General features: G+C 43.7%; 1 protein-coding gene across 1 annotated transcript in view; it reads right to left on the bottom strand.

Annotated features, from left to right (window-relative positions):
• Positions 1-18333, bottom strand: part of Bltp3b (bridge-like lipid transfer protein family member 3B) — a 65812-nt gene extending 47479 nt beyond the window's left edge. Inside the window, exon 1 of the mRNA XM_051206337.1 lies at positions 18019-18333. Coding sequence (XP_051062294.1) covers positions 18019-18062 — 44 coding nt within the window. The 5' untranslated portion in view covers positions 18063-18333. The remainder of the gene's footprint in view (positions 1-18018) is intronic.
• Positions 18334-20628: the final 2295 nt, after the last annotated feature.

The raw sequence follows: 20628 nt of genomic DNA, 5'->3' as shown, positions 1-20628 counted from the left end.
TGCATATGTGTGCATGCATGAGTCTTTATGTACCATGTATGTGCAGGTGCCTGAAAGAGTTACAGGTGGTTGAGAGCCTCCTGATGTGGGTGCTAGAGAACTGGTCCTGGGCCCTCTACAAAACTAGTAAGCCCCTCACCCTTTTTATTGAGAACCATGCAGCTCTGACTGGCCTGGAACTCACTATGTAACCCAGAACCCAAACAACTCATGAGCACACATCAAAACTAACAACGTACAGTTGGGGGGGGGAGGCTTAGTTCTTCATGATCATACTTCTCAGTATGTTTAAGTGTTCTGGAAGGAGTATTTAGAACTTTCAGAAAGACAAACTTCAACAGAACACAAAAAGAAGAGCCTGGCAAAAGGTAAAAGATGGAAAGGATCAAAATATATGTAATTCACAGTAAATTCTGTTTTTGCTTCGGTTCATAATAAAGGTAAAGTTCTGCCAGGAGCCTGGGCCTGAAAATGAGACACAAACAGGTCTGAATCCCAGTTCAGCTACAACTGTATTGCCTTTCTGACGCTCCTTTTGCTCAACTGTAGAATGGAAAATAAACTAAATTGATCTTTATTAGTGCTTACAGGTAGGTGCTACATAAACCGCCTGGTACTAGACAGATACCCAGTTAGGAATTCCTTGTCTTCCCATCAGCCTTTGCTGAATTATGACTGCTACCACTGCCGTTTTAATGGGAAAAGTCAGAAGCTCCTGCTTTCCCGAAAGGACTTTAAAATTGCTGAGCTCTGAAGCTAAGCTAGAAGACATTAATATTGCTCGTTCTTTAAATATTGTCAGTAAGATGGAGACTCACAGGCAGCTGTCACTTCAGTTATATGGCAGCTGGCTTCTTACACTAAGTAACCAGTGTGTAGTCTAAGCTATGTGTGTTCTAGTACCCATACATTTGGCTTATTTTACATATAACTCATTTACACACAAATGCTTACCAGTAAGCTAATACCATGCTTCAGGAAAATGGTTTTTCAGCCACATTTGAGTGAGACTGAAAGAGGACCTGCAGATGTCCATAAGTGTATGGAAGAGTGACATGTCAGCCTACACTTTCCCAAGTGTTGCTGCTGAGTCTCTTTCCTAAGTTCCATTTGAGGTCCCTACAGTACAGTAGCCCTCGTGAACATTACCAATGAACGGGGCATAGTACTGGACTATAATTCCAAGTCAAGTAAATTACTTTAGCTTACTGAATAATCACTAAATATCTGAAAAGCTACATAAATGTTTTAAAGCTGAAGTATGGGGGAGGGGCAAGAAGCCTAGCCCTGTGACTTAACCCTGTGAATATTTGGAAGACAGAAAGTGAAGAGTGGGCTGTGAAAACCTAAATAGGCATGTTACCAGGAACTCAAAGGAAAATTGCCTGGCCCAAATATGTCAAAGCTGGAATGGCCTCACAGAAGGGAGTCACACCATAAAATAAAGATAAAATCGGCAAAGCTCTTACTCATTTCCTTTTCTTTGTCAGCATTATAGCATGCAAAATGGCTTGCGTGAAAACTATCTGGCCAGGCTGAAGAGATGGCTCAGTAGTTAAGAGCACTGGCTGCTCTTGCAGAGGACCCAGGTTCAATTCCCACATGACAGTGCAAATTGTCTCTAACTCCAGCTCTGGGGGATCCAACCCCCTCCTCTGGCTTCCAATGGGTGCCAGGCACATTTGTGGGCCTGTGGTGCACAGACACACACATAGGCAAAACAGCCATAAATGTAAAGTAAAAATTAGGGGGAATAAAAGAAATAGTGTGTGGTCAGTAAGACAGCTCAGCGGGTGACAGGGCTGGATGCCAAGCCTGACAGCCTGAGTTTAGCAGCTGAAACTCACTTGTGGAAGGAGAGAATAAACTCCACCACATTGTCCTCTAACCTACACACACACACACACCCACACACCTGTTAAAATAAAGTGTACACAAGTCATGTATTCTGCCACTATAACAGACAAATATTAATATAAATGTATCACATTTTTAAAGATTTTTTTTTTTATGTGCATGAGTGTTTTGTCAGCATGAATGTCTGTGTACCACATTAATGCTTAGTGCCTGTTGAGACAGAAGAGGGTGCTGGATTCCCTGGAACTCTGTAGTTTCAGATGGCTGGGAACCACCAAGTGGGTGCTGGGAACTGAACCCAGGTCCTATGCAGGAGCAGGGAGTGCATTGAACTTCTGGGCCATCTCTCCAGCCTACCTACCACATTTTTAATGTAGTAAACTTTTAAAATACTTAAAAACAAAAGCAGATAATAAGTATCTTCTTTGATCACACAAAATAGATGAAAACAAATTTACTAGCTTCGTAGTATAAGAAAATATGCAATCTTCAGCAATAAAATGTACAAGCAAGTGAATATTATTTAAATTATATTTTATAATCAGTGCACAATTATACTCTAAAATGCTGCATTAAGCAATGATTTAGGGACAACAAGGGAAAGTTTGGCATACTCAAAGATTAGGATTGCTTAAGGGAGCACATCTTAAGCACATGGCAGTTCTTTCCCTGGGACCCACATGGTATAAGAAGAGAACCGACTCCCACAGGTTGTCTCTGGCCTCCAGGAGCACGTGTGCCCCAACATAAGCATGAATGAACCTGAATAAAGATATAATAAAAATGAAAACTAACAAACACAAAACAAACTTCCAGTATCATAATCATATAGGTGTTTATTTGCTAAAACAACACGAGATTGTTATTTGAGAAACAAAGCATATTAGCTAAATATAATGTGAGGGTGCAGCATCAATTTTAGAATATTACAAGCTGGCAGGGTGGTGCGCGCCTTTAATCCCAGCACTCAGACGCAGAGGCTGGCGGATCTCTGTGGGTTCAATCCAGCCTGGTCTACAGCATGAGTTCCAGGACCACCAAGGCTACACAGAGAAACCCTGTCTCAGAAAAAAAAAGAAAAAGAGTTGAATCTAGAAGCTGATGCCTGTAATTCTTAGGAGATAAGAGGCAGAAGGATCAGAAATGTCAGGCTAGCCTGGTCTACACCGCCAACCTCTCAAAAAAAGAAAAAGAGAAAAAAGCGAAGCAAAGAATCCTAGAACATAGGCTTACACTCCCTCCCTCTTCCGACAGCTCACCCTTCTCTTTGCCATCTTCTCCCATCGCTACAACCCACTCCCAAGACACTGTTCTAAGATGACATCAGTGAATGTGCATTTCTTAAGTAATCTAAATGCTCATACAGCACGCTTCTGACTGTTGTGGGTGTTCTAGGGTCACACCTGCACTATTCTTCTAGAGAGCTCCTGCATCTTCAAAACCGTATCAAGTAAGAGCTGGAATTACAAACATTTGTATGAGTATTGCACAGTACAGCATGAAAGCCTAGGTTTTACAGAGAAGTTCACAACACATATTCAACTGCCTAACTAAACTTTTTTCCATACGGCAGTTCCATATTTTTGCAAACTGTTAAGTGTTTTACACGGAAAAGGCAAATAACTGCTGCACTGAAAACTGATTAAGTTTAGCCATACAGAAAATAAAACTGGGCAGGTGCAGTGGCACACGCCTTTAACCCCAGCACTTGAGGCAGACAGGCAGCATGCGCTACCTAAGCACACTGGGCTTCATGAAGACGCATGTAACATACTTTGACCCTACTCACCTCACATCTCCTGCTTGCTTCCCTCCCACTCACTACTCCCTGCCCTTCCCAACCATTCTCTCTTCTACTTTCACGTCTCGTTTTGCTGACTCAGTGAGTTTAATAATGGTTGCTTACAGGGGCACAGTGAGAGACGATCACACAGTGAGAGACGATCACATTGTGAGAGACTATCACACGGTGAGAGACGATCACACAGTGAGAGACGATCACACTGTGAGAGACGATCACACTGTGAGAGACGATCACACTGTGAGAGACGATCACACGGTGAGAGACGATCACACTGTGAGAGACGATCACACTGTGAGAGACGATCACACTGTGAGAGACAATCACACAGTGAGAGACGATCACACTGTGAGAGACGATCACACTGTGAGAGACGATCACAGGGGCATGGAACCTTACCAGTGGCTACACCATGGCAGAAAATGTCTCTCCACTTGGTTTTCCTTTTTGTTGTTGTTGTTTTTAAATTTGTTTATTTTTACGTGCTCTGGTGTATTGTCTGCATGTGTGTCTATGTGACAGTGTTGACACTGATGGAACTGGAGTTAGACAGTTGTGAGATGCTGTGTGGGTGCTGGGAATTGAACCCAGGTCCTCTGGAAGAGCAGCCAGTGCTCTTAACCACTCAACCACCTCTCCAGCCCCTTGGCTTTTCAATCACAATTCACAGGGTCTGCTCAGCATGGCTATTTTTGGAAATGCTAGGGAAATCAAACAATTTTTAAATAGCCAGGTTTACTCTCATTTTTCTTCAGATCATATAAATCTTTTACCTTTAAAATAGCCAGGTTTTTAGTGTAAGTACTTAAAGCACTGAAGACGCTGGGGCATAAACCATGAGCTGTGGTCCATGCACACATACATCCCATAAACCATGAGCTGTGGTCCATGCACACATACATCCCATAAACCATGAGCTGTGGTCCATGCACACATACATCTCTGTAGAGAGCCACCGGTGCCATTTCCGAAGATGGTGCCGGTTTCCTGTCCATAAGCCAGCAAGGCGCGGATGTGCAATCCATGTCATGGGGTGACCGTTACGACCGTTGCAGGCTGCAACTGTCAGCAATGGACACAGCTCCTCTGCAACTGTCAGTAATGGACACAGCTCCTCTCTATAAGCAGAGCCCTTTTTCCTCCTCGGGGTCTTTCCTCAACTTGCTGTAATGAGCCGCGCAATAAACATAGCTGCAGAAGAATCCTGTTGTTGAGCATCGTTCTTGCAGGCAAGGCGATAGCGCTCGACACATCTCATAAACCATGGGCTGTGTTCCATGCACACATACATCCCATAAACCATGAGCTGTGCTCTATGCACACATACATCCTATAAGCCATGGGTTGTGGTCCATGCATACATACATCCCATAAACCATGAGCTGTGTTCCATGCACACATACATCCCATAAACCATGAGCTGTGTTCCATGCACACATACATCCCATAAACCATGAGCTGTGGTCCATGCACACATACATCCCATAAACCATGGGCTGTGGTCCATGTACACATACAACCCATAAACCATGAGCTGTGGTCCATGCACACATACATCCCATAAACCATGAGCTGTGTTCTATGCACACATACATCCTGTTCTGCTTGTGTGCTTTGTTTTTTTTTTTTTTTCAAAACAAAAAGACAATGTTTCTAACATTAAAAATAGACAGACCTGGAGCTGGAGAGATGGCTCAGCGGTCAAGAGCACTTCCAGAGGTGCTGAGTTCAATTCCCAGCAACCACATGGTGGCTCACAACCATCCACAATGAGATCCAGTGCCCTCTTCTGTCATGCAGGGGTTCATGCAGACAGAACACTGTATACATAATAAATAAATCTTAAAAAAATAAATAATAGACCATATATTAAAATCTGGGTATCTAGACTATTGAACTGTCAGCCTGGCAAAACCCCACAGGCAGAGGAGGCAGAGGAAATTGGATCTCTGTGAGTTTGAGGACAGCTTGGTCTGCAAAATGAGTTCCAGGATACTCAGGACTATGTAGAAAGACCTTGTTTCAGGAGAGAGAGGGGGGAAAAAATTCTTTCGGGGAAACGTATTATAAAACAAGCTTTTCTTTAAAACTTTAACATGAACCATCAAAAGATTTGGCAAGAAATTAAGTAAGATTAACATTTGAAACAGTTCTAACAATAGGTGCTAAGGACAGAACAAAGAACTGTAAAACCAGAAGGAAATGAAAACATTTGGTTTAAGAAAAAAGAAAAAACTGATACAAGAATGATAATTAAATCTAGGTAGAGAGAGCAGATATTTAAATGTGTCCTAAATAGTCCGCTATGTCATAACCTCAGACCCAGAAGACAAGCTGCAGCATCAGGTTGGAGATGTTCAGTGGCTAAGAACACTTGCTGCTCCTTCAGAGGTCCCAGACCCAGTTCTGTACCTAAATGACAGCTCAAACTGTCTCAACGGTGTTCCAGGAATTACTGCCTCTTTTGGGACCACAGTCACTAGGCAGAGTGTACATCCATACACATAGGAAAAACACTCACATAAATACAATAAGTAAATATTTACAAATGTAAAGGCCATTTAATAAAAAGGAATCATGACTGATTCAAAGGGGGGGGGGGAGCTCACCTGGGTCTGGTGGCCCGAGCCTGTAATTCAGCTACGCAAGAGGCTAACAAGTTCAAGATCTACCTAGGATGCAAAGTCAGTTCGAGGCCTACCTGTCTGAAAACTTAGTGAGACCCTGTCTCAAAAACAAAAACAAACTTTCAAGGGCTTACTGGTAAAGCTTAGCGTGCACTTGGTCCTGGAGACCATCCCCAGATTGGGAAGAAAAGAAAAACCCAGGGAGGTGAATGAACAAGAACTAAACCTAGAAATAATCTGAGAAATGATGCACAAAAGTGGTTTAACAGAATACAGCTGTGGGGAGAGGCACAGCAGTCAAGGGCACCGCTTACTCTTACAGAAGGTGCTGGCTCACTCCCAGCACCCATGTGACCGCTCAGAACCATCTGTAAGTCCAGTTCCAAGGGACCTGACGTTCTCTTGTGGCTTCCATGGGCACCAGGCATGCACATGGTTCACAAACAAACATGCAAGCAAAACCCTCATACATATTTAAAGAAAATACATCTTTTTTACATATTGATCCCAAAATAAAAACATCTTAACAACAACAACAACAAATAGAATACAATCATAATGCCTCATCTCCAATAAGATAAGCACTGAGCAGAGCAAATGTAAGTTAAAGAGATACAATGGAGAAAATGCAATGGATTGTGAGTGTGACTGCATTTCATGAGCCCGGTCCCAGACCATTCACTAGATATGCATATAAAAATCAGAATCATCATTGAATGCCAAAAAAAAAAAAAAAAAACCTCAATGACCAAAACACTTAAGTGAATTTCAAAAGTGTCTAAAAGTTTGGCAGTTTTGCAGTGAGATCCAGATTCCTAAATGCCTAAATGGAGTCAAGATGGGCAAGGATGTGGAATGGGCCAGGCCATGGTGCCAAAATAACAGCTGAATGGCAGCAAATGGAAGCAAGCTTGCTAACTGTTCCATCACCCCTATGGCAACTATGTAAGGAGCTGGACAATTGCACCAGAGCTACTCTTTTGTCATTTGTTTGGACCTCATGTGTCTGTGTATGCAAACCCTGCCCAGTCTAGCCTTTTTTAACTCCTGACTCCACAACCCTTTTATCTGAGTATCCCAATTAGCTGGGACTAGGTGCCCTACACTGATAATGAATCTTCAAAAGAGACACAGAAGAACGGAAAGTTGAAAAGGCTGCAAAGCTGCAAACTGGTTCCATTTCACAATTATGATTATTTAAAGGCTAAAGGTTACAATTAATATTAAACACAACATAAACTCTTAAGGCCTTCAGTGAAGAATGAGAAGTTGTCCAAACATTTTTATGATAAAAAGTCTTCAGACCTCAATAATCACATTAAACTATGAAGCTGTGCCCATTAAAAAATCAAATGCTAATTACTATTGCAAAATAGCTAGCTGTAAATTATAAGGCTCCCTTTGCAACATTAGAAAAGGATGGTTACAAATTTCTGAGTTGCCAAATCTTGTTTAAAAAAAAAAAAAAGACAGTCTAAAAGAGGACTCACATAACTTATAGCTACCTACTTTCAAAAAATGAAATTATCTTTATGTTTTAAAAAAAATGAAATTATCTTTACCTGGGGCACAATCCATGCTAATAGAAAGGAAAAGGAAACTGGGGAACAGAATTATTACCTGGGCAGGATATTCAGACAAAGGGTCCCTATTCCTGGTGAGAGCAAGCAGCCAGCTGCCAGGGCTTCTTAGCCTCTTCTGGTACTCACTTAGGTGATTGTGCAATTCACAGCATACCAATCTCCACCACAGCCAGCAGGGGTCGCTGTAGGGAATGGGAACACAGGGGGCACAGAAGGGGGCAAATTTAAGGGAAGGAAGAGGAGAGGAGTGAAATATTCAGCTGTGATGTGCTTACAAACACACTTGTATCTATGTCACACCAGATTACTTACAGGCAGGCCCTGCTGACATCTGAAAACAAATTAACCACTTAGAAATCCCTTAGCCTCTGGACCACTGCCATTACTCTGCTGTGTCATGTCCTGCTTTTGTTTTTTGTCTTTGTTTTGCTTTTTTGTTTTATAATTTTGTTGTTTGTCTTTTGAGACAGGGTTCTCTGTTTAATAGCCCTGTTCTGGAACAGTATTTGTAGACCAGGCTGGCCTTGAACTCATAGAGATCCACCTGCTTCTGCCTCCAAAGTGCTGGGATTAAAGGCGTGCGCCACCACAACAGGTTACATCCATTTTTATTTATTTGTTTGTTTGATTGGTTAGTTTTGGTTTTTTGAGACAAGAGTTTCTCTGTGTAGCTTTGGAGACTGTTCTGGAACTCACTCTGTAGACCAGGTTGACTTCTAGTGTATATAAACACACTAATAAAAACCAGATAGTTATGCCATATAAAGGTTACATAAAGGCTGAATAACTTAACATTAAATAAATAAATTCACTCTACAAAACAAACAACCTAAAAATACAAATTATCATATCAGTTTAACTGCCCAAATCAATGACAAATGTAGTTTTCATTTCAGAGGATACTGAAGCATAAATGTTACCTGTGAAAAATAATCCAACTAGTGTGGTGGCTCACATCAGTACTGCCAGTACTCAGGAGGCAAAGGAAGGTGAATTACTGTTTGTGCTCAAGACCAAACTGGGCTACAAAGTGAGTTCCAGGTCAGCCTAAGGTATGGTACTGGATGGACCCTGCCTCTAAGTGAAAAAGACAGGGAAAAGGAGGAAGAGAGGGAAAAGAAGAAATAACTCATAAACCAGAAAGTGTTCCAGTAATAGACTATGACTGCATACACAAATGTATTACAGAGTCTGGAGAAATACACCAGCAGTTAAAAGACTAGCTGCTCTTCCAGAAGACCCAGGTTCAATTCCCACCACGTACTTAGTGGTTCCCAAGTATCTGTAACTCCAGTTCTAGGAAATCTGACATCCTCTTCTGACCTCCAGGAATACTTCAGGTATGTGGTCCACAGACATACAGGGATGCAAAACACTCATAAACAAAAAAGAAATAGAATTTCAAAAGGTTGAAAAAATAAGTGTGTTAGAGAACCAATGTATCATCAAAAAAAATTAATCTAAATTCTCTGAATGTCAGTCAATTTTTTAAAACTACCAAAAATATATTGAGAACAAGCAATTTATATACTGTGTGCTTTATGGAGGTCAAAGTAGTCTAACTTTTAAATTTAACTAGTTTAACTCTCTCTCTCTCTCTCTCTCTCTCTCTCTCTCTCTCTCTCTCTGTGTGTGTGTGTGTGTGTGTGTGTGTGTGTGTGTGTGTGTGTGTGTGTGAAAGAGAGAGTATGTATGTATGTATGTAAATACATACATAGATGCCAAACAAGTCTGGAAATAAGCATCAGTAAAGACCAGCTAGCCTCATTCAAACTGCCCACAGAAAGTGTCCTTGTAAAGTGCAGCTTGAGTAGAGATGATCATTACTAAAGGGACATAGACAGCCTAGTTGCAGGAAGCAGGGACAAACTCAAGTACTTGGTGGAGGTGGGGGTGGGGTGAAGTATTTGGGTGGGGTAGCAAAGTGAAGTGTTTGGTTGGGGGGAGTGAAGTATTTGGGTGTTGGGGGGGGGGAATCTCAAGCCAATTGAATGGCCTCAACAAACTTCAACTCACAATCATCCTGTGATAATAATCATCTACGCATAAACCAAAAGATAACCACACAAAAACACTTCCACTGTTACTGCCAGACTAAACAGTTGCAGTCTAAATTAGGCCATAAATAAAAAAAGGCATGGGGCATTCCATTTCATAAAGAACTCTCATCGAAATTAACATATTCAAAACCAATCTCTGCTGGCCTGCTCCCGAAGCAGGCATGTCCAGTGTGGGTAGTGACAATTCCACCCCCGAAGCAGGCATCTCCAATGAAGGTAGTGACAATTCCATCTTGTCACTGTTCTTTCCTCTTAATCCGGATCTTATCTGGCGGTCAATGCTGGCTCTACTTTCAAAGTACATCCAGAAACTGACTTTTGGCAACTCAAGCATCTATCTACCTTGCTAATATTTTTTTAACCTGGGTAGTTAAGGCTCTTCATTGGTTTTTTGTTTCTTCTCTTGCCCTGTTTCTCACATGACTGCCAAGGTGACCTTTGGCTGCAAACCTGCCACTGGTTTCCAACCTCACTTCAGTGTAAAAAACCAGTCCTTACCAACTCCCACTCTGACACTGGACAAAAGGAAACTTTGCCCCAGTAATTACAGAAATAAAGCCTGAAGCCGGGCAATGGTGGTGCATGCCTTTAATCCTAGCACTTGGGAGGCAGAGGCAGTGAGTGGAGCTCTGTGAGTTCGAGGCCAGCCTGATCTACAGAGTGAGTTCTAGGACAGGCCCCAAAGCAATATAGAGAAGCCCTGTCTCAAAAAACCAAAAACACAAAACAAAACAAAAACCTGGAACTAGCTGAAGGGGGCTCAGTGGTGAAGAACACTGGCTGCTCTTCCAGAGGACTCGGTTCCCAGGACCCACAAGAAAGGACAGAGAAACCCTGGTGAGAACCCAGCTTTAGAGATGAAGGGCATGAGAGCCTACATCTTCTACCTAGCGGATACTGGCCTCTAACCTGCAGTGTAGCAAGCGGTCTTGAACTTCCCGAGCTCCCTTCTCCACAGCACACACATGAGGAATACAGGCATGCACCACCATACCCTGCCTTCCCATTTCAAACGTGGAGCCTAGATAGAACTCTGGGCTCTGTGCACACCAGCCAGCATTCTACATCCAAAGTTGGGGGTCCTCCATCTCTCACATTCATATGTCAACATGATCTGGACTTGGCTGCTGTCAGGTGGGGATCAAACCAAGGGCTTGAAGCATGTCAAACAGGCTTCTCAACACTGAGGTATGCTCCCCCAAGCCTCGGCCTGTGCTTTCTTTCCTACTCCACTCTAGTTCACCTCACTGGAGATCTCAACATATGTCAAAATGACAAGCAAGCTGCCACCTTCGGGCTGTTTGCATCCGCTCCTCCACCTCTTCCAGGGATCTGGTCAAGTACAGTCCAGCTGAGCATGGCGGACCAGCCCAGCCAGACTAGAAACCCATCCCTATCCCCGTTACAGCACCTAACACACCCTGTTACGTGTTACTGTTTATTAAAATGCAAACACCGTGAGCGCAGGGATTTTTCTTTCTCACTTCCATATTCTCAGTACTTCAGAGCAGTATTTCATAGAAAGCAGGCACTCGGTAATTAGTTTGTTTAAAAAAAAAAAAAAAACTAGTATAGTTTATATCAACATACATATCACAAAGGATTAGATTAAAATGAATATAAAAAAAATACTTTTAGCTGGGCGTTGGTGGCCCACGCCTTTAATCCCAGCACACAGGAGGCAGAGGCAGGCAGATCTCTGTGAGTTTGAGGCCAGCCTGATCTACAGAGCGAGTTCCAAGACAGGCTCCAAAGCTACAAAGAGAAACTCTGTCTTGAAAAAACAGCATCCCCCCCCAAAAAAAAATTACTTTTAAGTAATCTCAAATCTTAACAAAAGTAAATTCATTTGTCCAAAAGTAACTCAGTTTTCTCTCAGTTGCCTGATCTAAGTAAACCAACTCCCACAAATTTCATACAGCAGCGTAGTTTAGAAATAGGCTTTTAAAAATGCTGTTTATGCTTCCTACACCAGAATATAGTCAATTAAAAGTATCCTTGCATCTGTAATGCTCAACGTGTGGTATATGTAAGTACTCAGGACCTGGGATACAAATAGGCCCACAAATTATCAAGCTTTATCACAGAAGTGACGCATGCTGCAGGCCCAGGCTCAAACCTGAATTCACAGCACTTGGAAACTGGAGGCAAGAATCAAGAGTTCCAAGCAAGGGCTAATCAGATGGCTCAGTGAGTAAGGATGCTAGCTAACCACCAACCCTGCTGACCTAAGTACCCTTCCCAGGACCCACAGGGAAGATATCCGACTCCCACAAGTGTCCTTTAACTTTCCACATGCACACCATGGAATGCACCCATCACACACACAATAAACAAATACAAGTGTCCTCTAACTTTCCACATGCACACCATAGCATGGTTGCACCCCACACACAGTAAACAAATACTTAAAAATGGTTAATATGGTTAATAGTTCTAAGCAAGGCTGTGCATAAGACCTTTCTCAAAATTTAACAACAACAACAAAAAAAAAAAACGTTAAAATTTAGTCTTTGAATAGTGATAAAATTCCTTGGGAAAGTAACTCTGCGTATGTATGTGTATGTGAATATACATATGTGTGCACAGATGTAGAGGCCAGAGGTTAATACCTGATGTCTTCCTCAATCACTCCACCTCCTTTTTTTTTTTTTTTTTTTTTTTTTTTAATCTTTTGAGATAGACTGACTCACTGAACCTGAAACTAACCAATTCAGCTTGATTCCCTGGCCAGCCAGCTCTAGGGAGCCTCCTGTCTCGACCCTCCCAGCCCTGGGATCAAAGACATACGCTGCTCCATCAGGTGTTTATGGGGGTGCTAGGGATTTGAACTCAGATCCTCATGGTTGCGTAGCAAGCACTTTACCTACAAGCCATCTCCCCAGCCCGCAATCACCCCTTCAAACTGTCTCCCCTTAGTTTACAAAACAACTCATAGAAGGCTCTCCCCTCTTCCTATCCTAGCAGCTGGCCTGAACCCAGAACCTTCCCAAACCTGGTTCTCCAAACACAGCAAAAGACAGATTCTAGGTTCTGAAGGATATCAGCCCCCTTTCAATACATTAGTTACTCCAAGTCCGTTTGCGGATGCTGTGTTTCCACTTTAGATTTTGTTCCTAGACTCCACAAACAAGACTTCTTGGCTCATTACACCCTTCTATTAGCTGGGATTATTAGTAGTCATCCAGCCCCAGGTATGGTTATGGTTCACTTTCCTTAACGTGGCCGATGAGGCCGTGAAAATCTAATTTAGTTAAGCCAATCACAGACATCAAAATGAGCAGCACTCTTGATTCAAAACTCTCTCCATAGCCAGATCTTTGCTGTCAGCAGTGGTCTGAATGAGAAAGCCCGCTGCAGGCTCCTGTATCTGAAGGCTTGGTCCTCAGTTGGTGGCCCTGTTGGGAGGGCTACAAGTGTGGCCTTATCAGCAGGGGTTGGTGGCGCACACCTTTACTCCAAGCACTCGGAAGGCAGAGGCAGGCAGATCTCTGTGCGTTTGAGGCCAGTCTGGTCTACAGAGTGAGTTCCAGGACAGCTGACAGCCTCCAAAGCCACAGAGAAACCCTGTCTCGAAAAACGAGAAAAGAAGAAGAGGAAGAGTGGCCTTATTGCAGGAGGTAAGTCACTGGCGGTGAGCTCTGGGGTTTCAAAAGCCCTTGTTATTCCCAGCTAGCTTTCTCTCTGCCTCCTCCTTGTAGGTATGGATGCAAGCTCTCAGCCACCACTGCAGTGGTGTGTCTGAGTGCCTGCTGCCATACTCGTCACCATGATGGTCGCAGGGACCTCTTCTGGAAATGTGAGCCCCCGATGCAATGACTTCTTTTATAAGTTGCCTTGGCCATGGTGTCCCCTCACAGCAACAGAAAGGTAACTGAGACACTGTTCAAATCTTTGTCACCACAAACTGATCTATGAATAGCTACAACTGGGCCATAAAGATTTTTCTCTCCCAAGAATTTAAAATTTGGCAGGAAGGATCAGAGAATAAGAGTTCTAAGAAACAGGTCCGCACTCCAAAGTGAAATTTTCAACCAGGAGCAGTCTTATCCCTCGGGAACTTCTGGAAATTCCTAGAAATATTAAATGCCCCACACCCACACTTGGTGGAATAGTCTCCACAGCCAAAAAGTGTCTGGTCTGAGATCCAAAGCTGATACACCTTGCTCTAGGATAAAGGCCCAGGGCTTCAAAAAGCCAAACTGGCTTCTGCCTGTCTCAGCGTTTGTGGTCAGAGCTTCATGAATCTGTGACCCATCCAACAGCTTCAACTACATTTCCCTTTTTACATAAATAGCCGCATTTCTCTTGTCTGCAGACAAAACAGCCTTTGCTAGCCAAGTTACCCAGCTCGATTATTTGATACACGTCTACTACATATTTTAAACCAGTTTCTCAGCTTTTCTGCTCATGGTATGTGGGCCAGATGCGTGTTTATTTTACATGACTGTGCTGTGAGAGTGTCTAGCTTCTCCACCTACCAGGTACCAACAGAACAGCTTCCAAGTTATAATAATCAAAAACACTGCCAAAGGTCCCCCAGGAACAGTGTCAGGGATTGGCAATCACTGCTTGGAACAAGATAAAGGCCCCACCCAGAAAAGGTGCCATCTACCAGGCAAACTCATCTCCAGAAAAAATCTGTGCATAACAGACTATGTCCTAAGGCTAAGTGACAGAAAGGAAACATTTGTACTTGGACCTCTCTTATTACTTTGAGGTCCCAGATTAACTGAATGCGTATCTTTTGTCCCTGCACACATACCTACACACCTGCACACAGGGACACACACACACACACACACACACACACAGTCACAAATAAAAGGGTCTGAAAGTGAAATGAAAGGTAGTTCCTGCTTGAATTTCCTTTCTTACATTTGTTTGAACGTTTTAAAGAACTTCATATCCCCTCATTAGGGGGAGAGGTGGGGAAAAAGACTCCCCTGTAACGACCTCCTACACATGCCCTGTTCTAGTCTAAAATATCTGGGTAATCTCTTCTTGAGGGGCATTTCCTGTTTCGTTTCTCTTTTTTAAAAAATATAGCATTTCTAACCTCTTCCTTTCTCTCATCACACTCCCCATGGCTGGGGTTCACATCAGTCAAGTACACAAATTTCATTAATGCAAGAGGCACTCAGAAAACAAACAGAAATATGGACTTAAAATACTTAAATCGCCCAGTTTAAAGTGTGGGTCAGTCTCATCCTCACTTTTCCAATAAGCCAACTTCAAAAGAACTGTCCAGCCTCCAACACTGCTAGTTTCAACCTTAAAATCTTAAGGTTCATTCAGAGCAAGCATTCTATTTTTCTAAACCAATGGTTCTCAACCTGTGGGTCACAACCCCTTTGGGGTCAAATGATCTTTTCTTAGGGATGGTATATCAGATATCCTGCATACCATGTGTTTACATTACAATTCATAACAGTGGCTAAATTACAGCTATGAAGTGGCAACGAAAATAATTTTATGGTTGGGGGTCACCACAGCATGAAGAACTGTGTTAAAGTGTTACAGCATTAGAAAGGCAGAAAACCACTGGTCTACACAGATCTCTTCCTTGCTGGACAGGTCCCTTCAAAAGAGCCCCTAAGGACTTGGACATTTTTCTAATTCTTCTTTTCTATAACAGGACAGGAACCAACCACACACCTCATCCCCCACCCCCACAATGTTTCTCAGTAGTCCAGGCTGGTCTCAAACTCAGTAAGTCGCTAAGGATGGCCCTGAACTTCTGAGGATGACCTTGAATTGATCACCCCAGCTCCTGAGTGCTGAGATTACAGAAATTTGTCATCACACACGGATTATAAAACGTTGGGGACTGACCCCAGAGCTCCTTGCATGACATGCAAGTACTCTACTAACTTGGTAAACTGAGTCCCATCTCCAAAACACACTTGGTGGCAGGTAAGAGCCAACTTCTGCAAGCTGTCCTCAGACACCCATACAGATGTCCACACACGGACTAGTAATGTAAAACTAAAATAATAATCTTAAAAAAGAAGCTGCAAATGATTTTTCCACTAAAAAGAAAGGAAACGCTAGTATTCTAGAAACTTTCTCGTTTGAAACATCCATTACCATTTTCCCACACAGGTGTAAGAAACCATGAAGATTATACGTAATCCTAAGTACTTAATTCTACATATGTGGATATTAGCTATGTGATAAAAGGAAGCCATTACATTCCCACCCTTAATCTTAAGAGTTCTTTCCAAATGGACTTGTATAAGAGAATTAAAGGATAATGCCCTAAGGCACTTATCGACTGAATTAAATTTCCTTCTAGGCACACAGTGGTAAAGTACCATTATCCTTGGGAAAGAAATAGGCAATCAAACCATTGTCTATGGATCTGAATTTTCATATAGAAACAGAGCTAAGAAAGGGTAAAGTGTATCTCATATAAATCAGACTTACCTAAGTAATAAACATTATTTTAAAGACATAAAACTTTCCTCCAAAATAAGGTGGCTCGGTATTGCACTATCTATACAGTTTTAAAATAAAATTTCAATAAATAAATAAATAAATAAAATTCCCAACAAGGTGTGGGAGCACAGACCTCAGAAAGTACTCAGGAAGCTAAGGCAGGCCAACACCCGGCTTGAAGGTAGCCTAGGACATGTCATGAGTTATTGGACAGCCTGAGCTACATAACCTGTTTCAAATACACACACACACACACACACACACACACACTTTCTAAGTAGTGATGTTAAGAACCAAATACGTGGTCACAAACTTTGCTATAGTTCAACACTTTATGTATATATACTACATATTAAATGTTATTCAATCTAATGCCAGGGCAGCACCTGCTGTGTTGTTTTTGTTCAGTGTGTTCTCAATGTATCACCTGTAATATAAATAAATAAATCGGGAGAATGAAGACTTATTTGCTGTACACGTCTATCATTATACCCGAGTACCTTCCTTTAATCAGTTAAAAGTATTCATTAACTTACAAATAACAGAGGAGAGAAAGACATCGTAACCAAGGGCCCTGAATTCCCTGTCACCAACTTGGAACGGGATCCTACATTTAGCCTGTGTCTTGAGACAAATATGGAGAAGCCCAGAGCAGAAACAAAGTGCCAGTTTACTGAGTCATGTCCCTGACTAAAACTGTGTTATGAAATGGAAAGAATGAATCGTCTTGGGTTCAAATACCAGAGACGTTCACTCCCTGAACCAAAGGGTCTAGGTAGCAAACCAGAAAACTCTTCAGCAAGAACGGTGCGGGAACAGAAACGACTCCACAAAGAACTTGCCTGAGCTGAGAACTCTGCTTATTTACCTAAAACAAATCCCAACTGTGCAAACAAGCACACCCTCCCGTGCAGCGGAGCGGGAGCGTCAGGTAGGGGACACCGAGAACAATTGCAAGGTTAACGTTTACTGGGAAGCAGCCTCAGCCCCAAGAGTGCACACACACACACACACACACACAGTCACACACACACAGACACACACAGAGACAGACAGACAGACACACACACACACAGAGAGAAAGACACAGACAGACAGACACACACACACAGACACACACACAGACAGTCACACACACAGAGACAGACACACACACACAGAGACAGACAGACACAGTCACACACACAGTGACAGACACACACACACAGAGACACAGACAGACAGACACACACACACACACACACAGTCACACACACACACACAGACACACACACAGACACACAGACAGTCACACACAGTCACACACACACACAGAGACACAGACAGACAGACAGACACACACACAGTTACACACACACACAGACACACACACACACACACACACACACACACGCCCGAGCAGCCCTCGGCTAACGGAACCGCTCGGCGCCGAACCCGGGAGCTTCGGAGCCCGACCCGGTGGGTTCCAGCCCCCGCAGCCGGCCAGCAGCGGGGTGACGCCGGGCGGGCCGGGGACGTCACTGCGGCCGAGACCCGGGGCCGCTGAGCCCCGCCGGCGTCCGCGTGACTCGGGAGGCCGGCCGGCCGGCCGGGGGCGCCAGCGGCCCGGGTGCGGAGGGCCCGGCTCGCTCGCTCGCTCGCTCGCTGACCTGGAGAGGTGCTTCAGGATCTGCTTCTTGATGATCCCAGCCATGGCGCCTGGCGGGCTCGAGCGCCGCTCTCTCCGCTGCCCCTCACGGTCTCCTCTCTTCACGGCCGGCGATCTCCCCTCGGGCCCGCCTCACAGGGACAGGGCCGGAGGAGAGGCGCTGGAGCGCTCGCTCTCGGGAGAGACTCGAGGCCCCGGCCGAGGCCACAGCCGCCGCAGCCGCCGCCGAGAGCCCGGAGCATGACGCTCAGGCCGCCGCGGCCGCCGCCAGCGCCATCTTGGCTGCAGCATCACCTAAGAGACCGGGGGCGGGGCCAGGAGCCGGGGGCGGGCAGAGGGCCGGGGGCGGGGCGAGCTCGGCGGGTGGGCGGGGCCTGTGGGGTTCCCGGGGTCTAGCCGCGCCCCATTGCTGCGGCTCTGATCATTTCTTCACCTCCCCCTAAGCGTGTCTTTGCCTCCATCACTGACTTTCTCTTTCTCGTCTACCTTCCTTTCCTCCGAACTCAACTTTCTGCTCCACAAATAGCTCTGTTGGCGTAGCCCTTTGGACCATCGCAGCTTATTACTCAGTTTCCTTCTGCTAAGTTCGTGCCCTTAGCCAACACCTGTACTTTAATGGTTCCCTTAGTTATTCTAGCCTTAAAGGGAGGAAAATTGACAGCATGTCCTAGAAGTGAGAAGGTCTGGGGTCAGGGAGATGGCTTAGCCAGTAAAAGCACTTGTCATGCAAACCTGATGACTTAAGTTTGATAACCGAACCATCATGGAGGAGAGAACTGATGGCCGAAGATTGTCCTCTGACATCCCTAAACAAACACACACCACCTCACCACACATGCACAGGCATGATAGAAATTTTTAAATGGAAAGCCCACATTGAAGTCCTGGTTCTAATATTTTTCTAGCTGCGTTAACCTGGAAAGATAGTTTCCACTTTTAGCTTTACTTGGTGTACGTGTATGAATATGTGTATGACTTTGGGCACAGAAGTGAGGTCAGGGAAAGCCCTGGGCATCAGGTCTCACCTTCTATCTCTGCTAACCACTGCTTGCAAGTTAACTGACCCCTCGTTGACCCCTTGTTGCCTTTCCCATCTTGCCTAAAGAGAGCTGGGGATACAGACACCTGGCTTTATGTGGCTTCTGCGGATTGAAATTCTAGTCCTCATGCTTGTGGGACAAATGTGTTGTCCAAGCCCGCTCCTCCAGCCAGTTCACCTCACTTTTAATCATCTCTTGCATGTGTCTGAACAGGAGCCTAAGTAGGCAGGCACTTGTTGGTCTGTCCGGGCCATTTTGCTGGTCACCTGTTACAGAAACAGGTTTTAGGAAAAGATATAAATCTCTAAGATGCTTGGCAGGTAGACAGTGCAGCCCATTGAGGTGGGGAAAAACGGTGTTTTAGTTAGCAATGCATGAAGCATGCCAGGTTGGCAAACAAGAATTTGCCACAAATAATGTGTTTGGATGAAAGCAGTCTGAGATATTTTAAAGTAATCAAGCTTTGGGTGTGTTGACAAAGGTCATACAAAGCAAATATTGAACTACTTGGACATATGACCCTTAACAACTCATTATAAGAATGCCTGTTATAAACCACAGAGAAGCCCAGTCTTGAAAAACAAACAAACAAAAATGCCTGTTATGGGACTGACTCCTACTTAGGGGCTGGCATGACAGTCATGGATCCTATCAGAGCTTTACTATACAGGAGAAGGCCACCTAGTGCTGGCCAAGTCCTGTCCCTGGCCAAGTGACACATCCACAGTCTCCGCCCAGAACGCCGCCTTTCTCAGATCCCATGCTTCAGTAAGATAATGTTCCTTGTCCTCAGGCCCTACCTTTCCTCAGCTGACACAGTACCTGTCTTATCTTCAGAGTAATTGTAGGTGGAAACCAGTTGTATTTACAGAAGATTAACATTAAAAGCAACTTTTGATTGGCCTTTACAAGTTACAAAAGCTATTGGGGGGGAGGATAGTTGAACCTCTTGCCTTGTACTGATTAAGAACTATTAGAACAAACAAATATAGAACAACAAAACAAAAAGCAAGGAAGTTAAAATATTCTTAAGGCCCAGGTCAGACTTGGAGCACAGAACCAACTGGATGATCTAGTGTAATTCAAGCTACCAACACCCATAGGTCCCTTTTCTCTGCCCTGGGCTTCTTACAGAGTCACAACAGCTCTGACTGTAGCAATGTTAGCCTACGTTAGAAGCTTTAGTTTATATGCACGCAGTGCACACATGTATATGTAAAAGTTAAGAAAGAGACGGGTAAAATTAATCTTTAGCCTCTTTAACATTTTTTGGACCTTTTAAAGACAAACCTAAAAGGAAACTTATATACCATTTATCTTCTAGTTACTTGATACAGCTGTTTTATGTGGACATAAAACTCAAATGTTAGCTAGAAGTTGACTATAGTATAAAAAGTTAATTTTGAAAGTTGAAAATGCATGATGGTACATGCCTGTAACTAGCCAGTGAAAAGGCCAGTTCAAGGCCAGAACTGAGCAATTTAGTGAGATCTTGGCTCAACAAAACAAAACCTGGGGGTGTATGTCAGTGACAGAATGCTGCCCTCCATACATACTTAATAACTATTCAT

This window comes from Phodopus roborovskii, unplaced genomic scaffold (genome assembly GCF_943737965.1).
Source record: "Phodopus roborovskii unplaced genomic scaffold, PHOROB, whole genome shotgun sequence".
Lineage (NCBI taxonomy): Eukaryota > Metazoa > Chordata > Mammalia > Rodentia > Cricetidae > Phodopus > Phodopus roborovskii.
The sequence above is the reverse complement of the archived record's forward strand: the minus strand, read 5'-3'. Positions and strand labels throughout refer to the sequence as shown.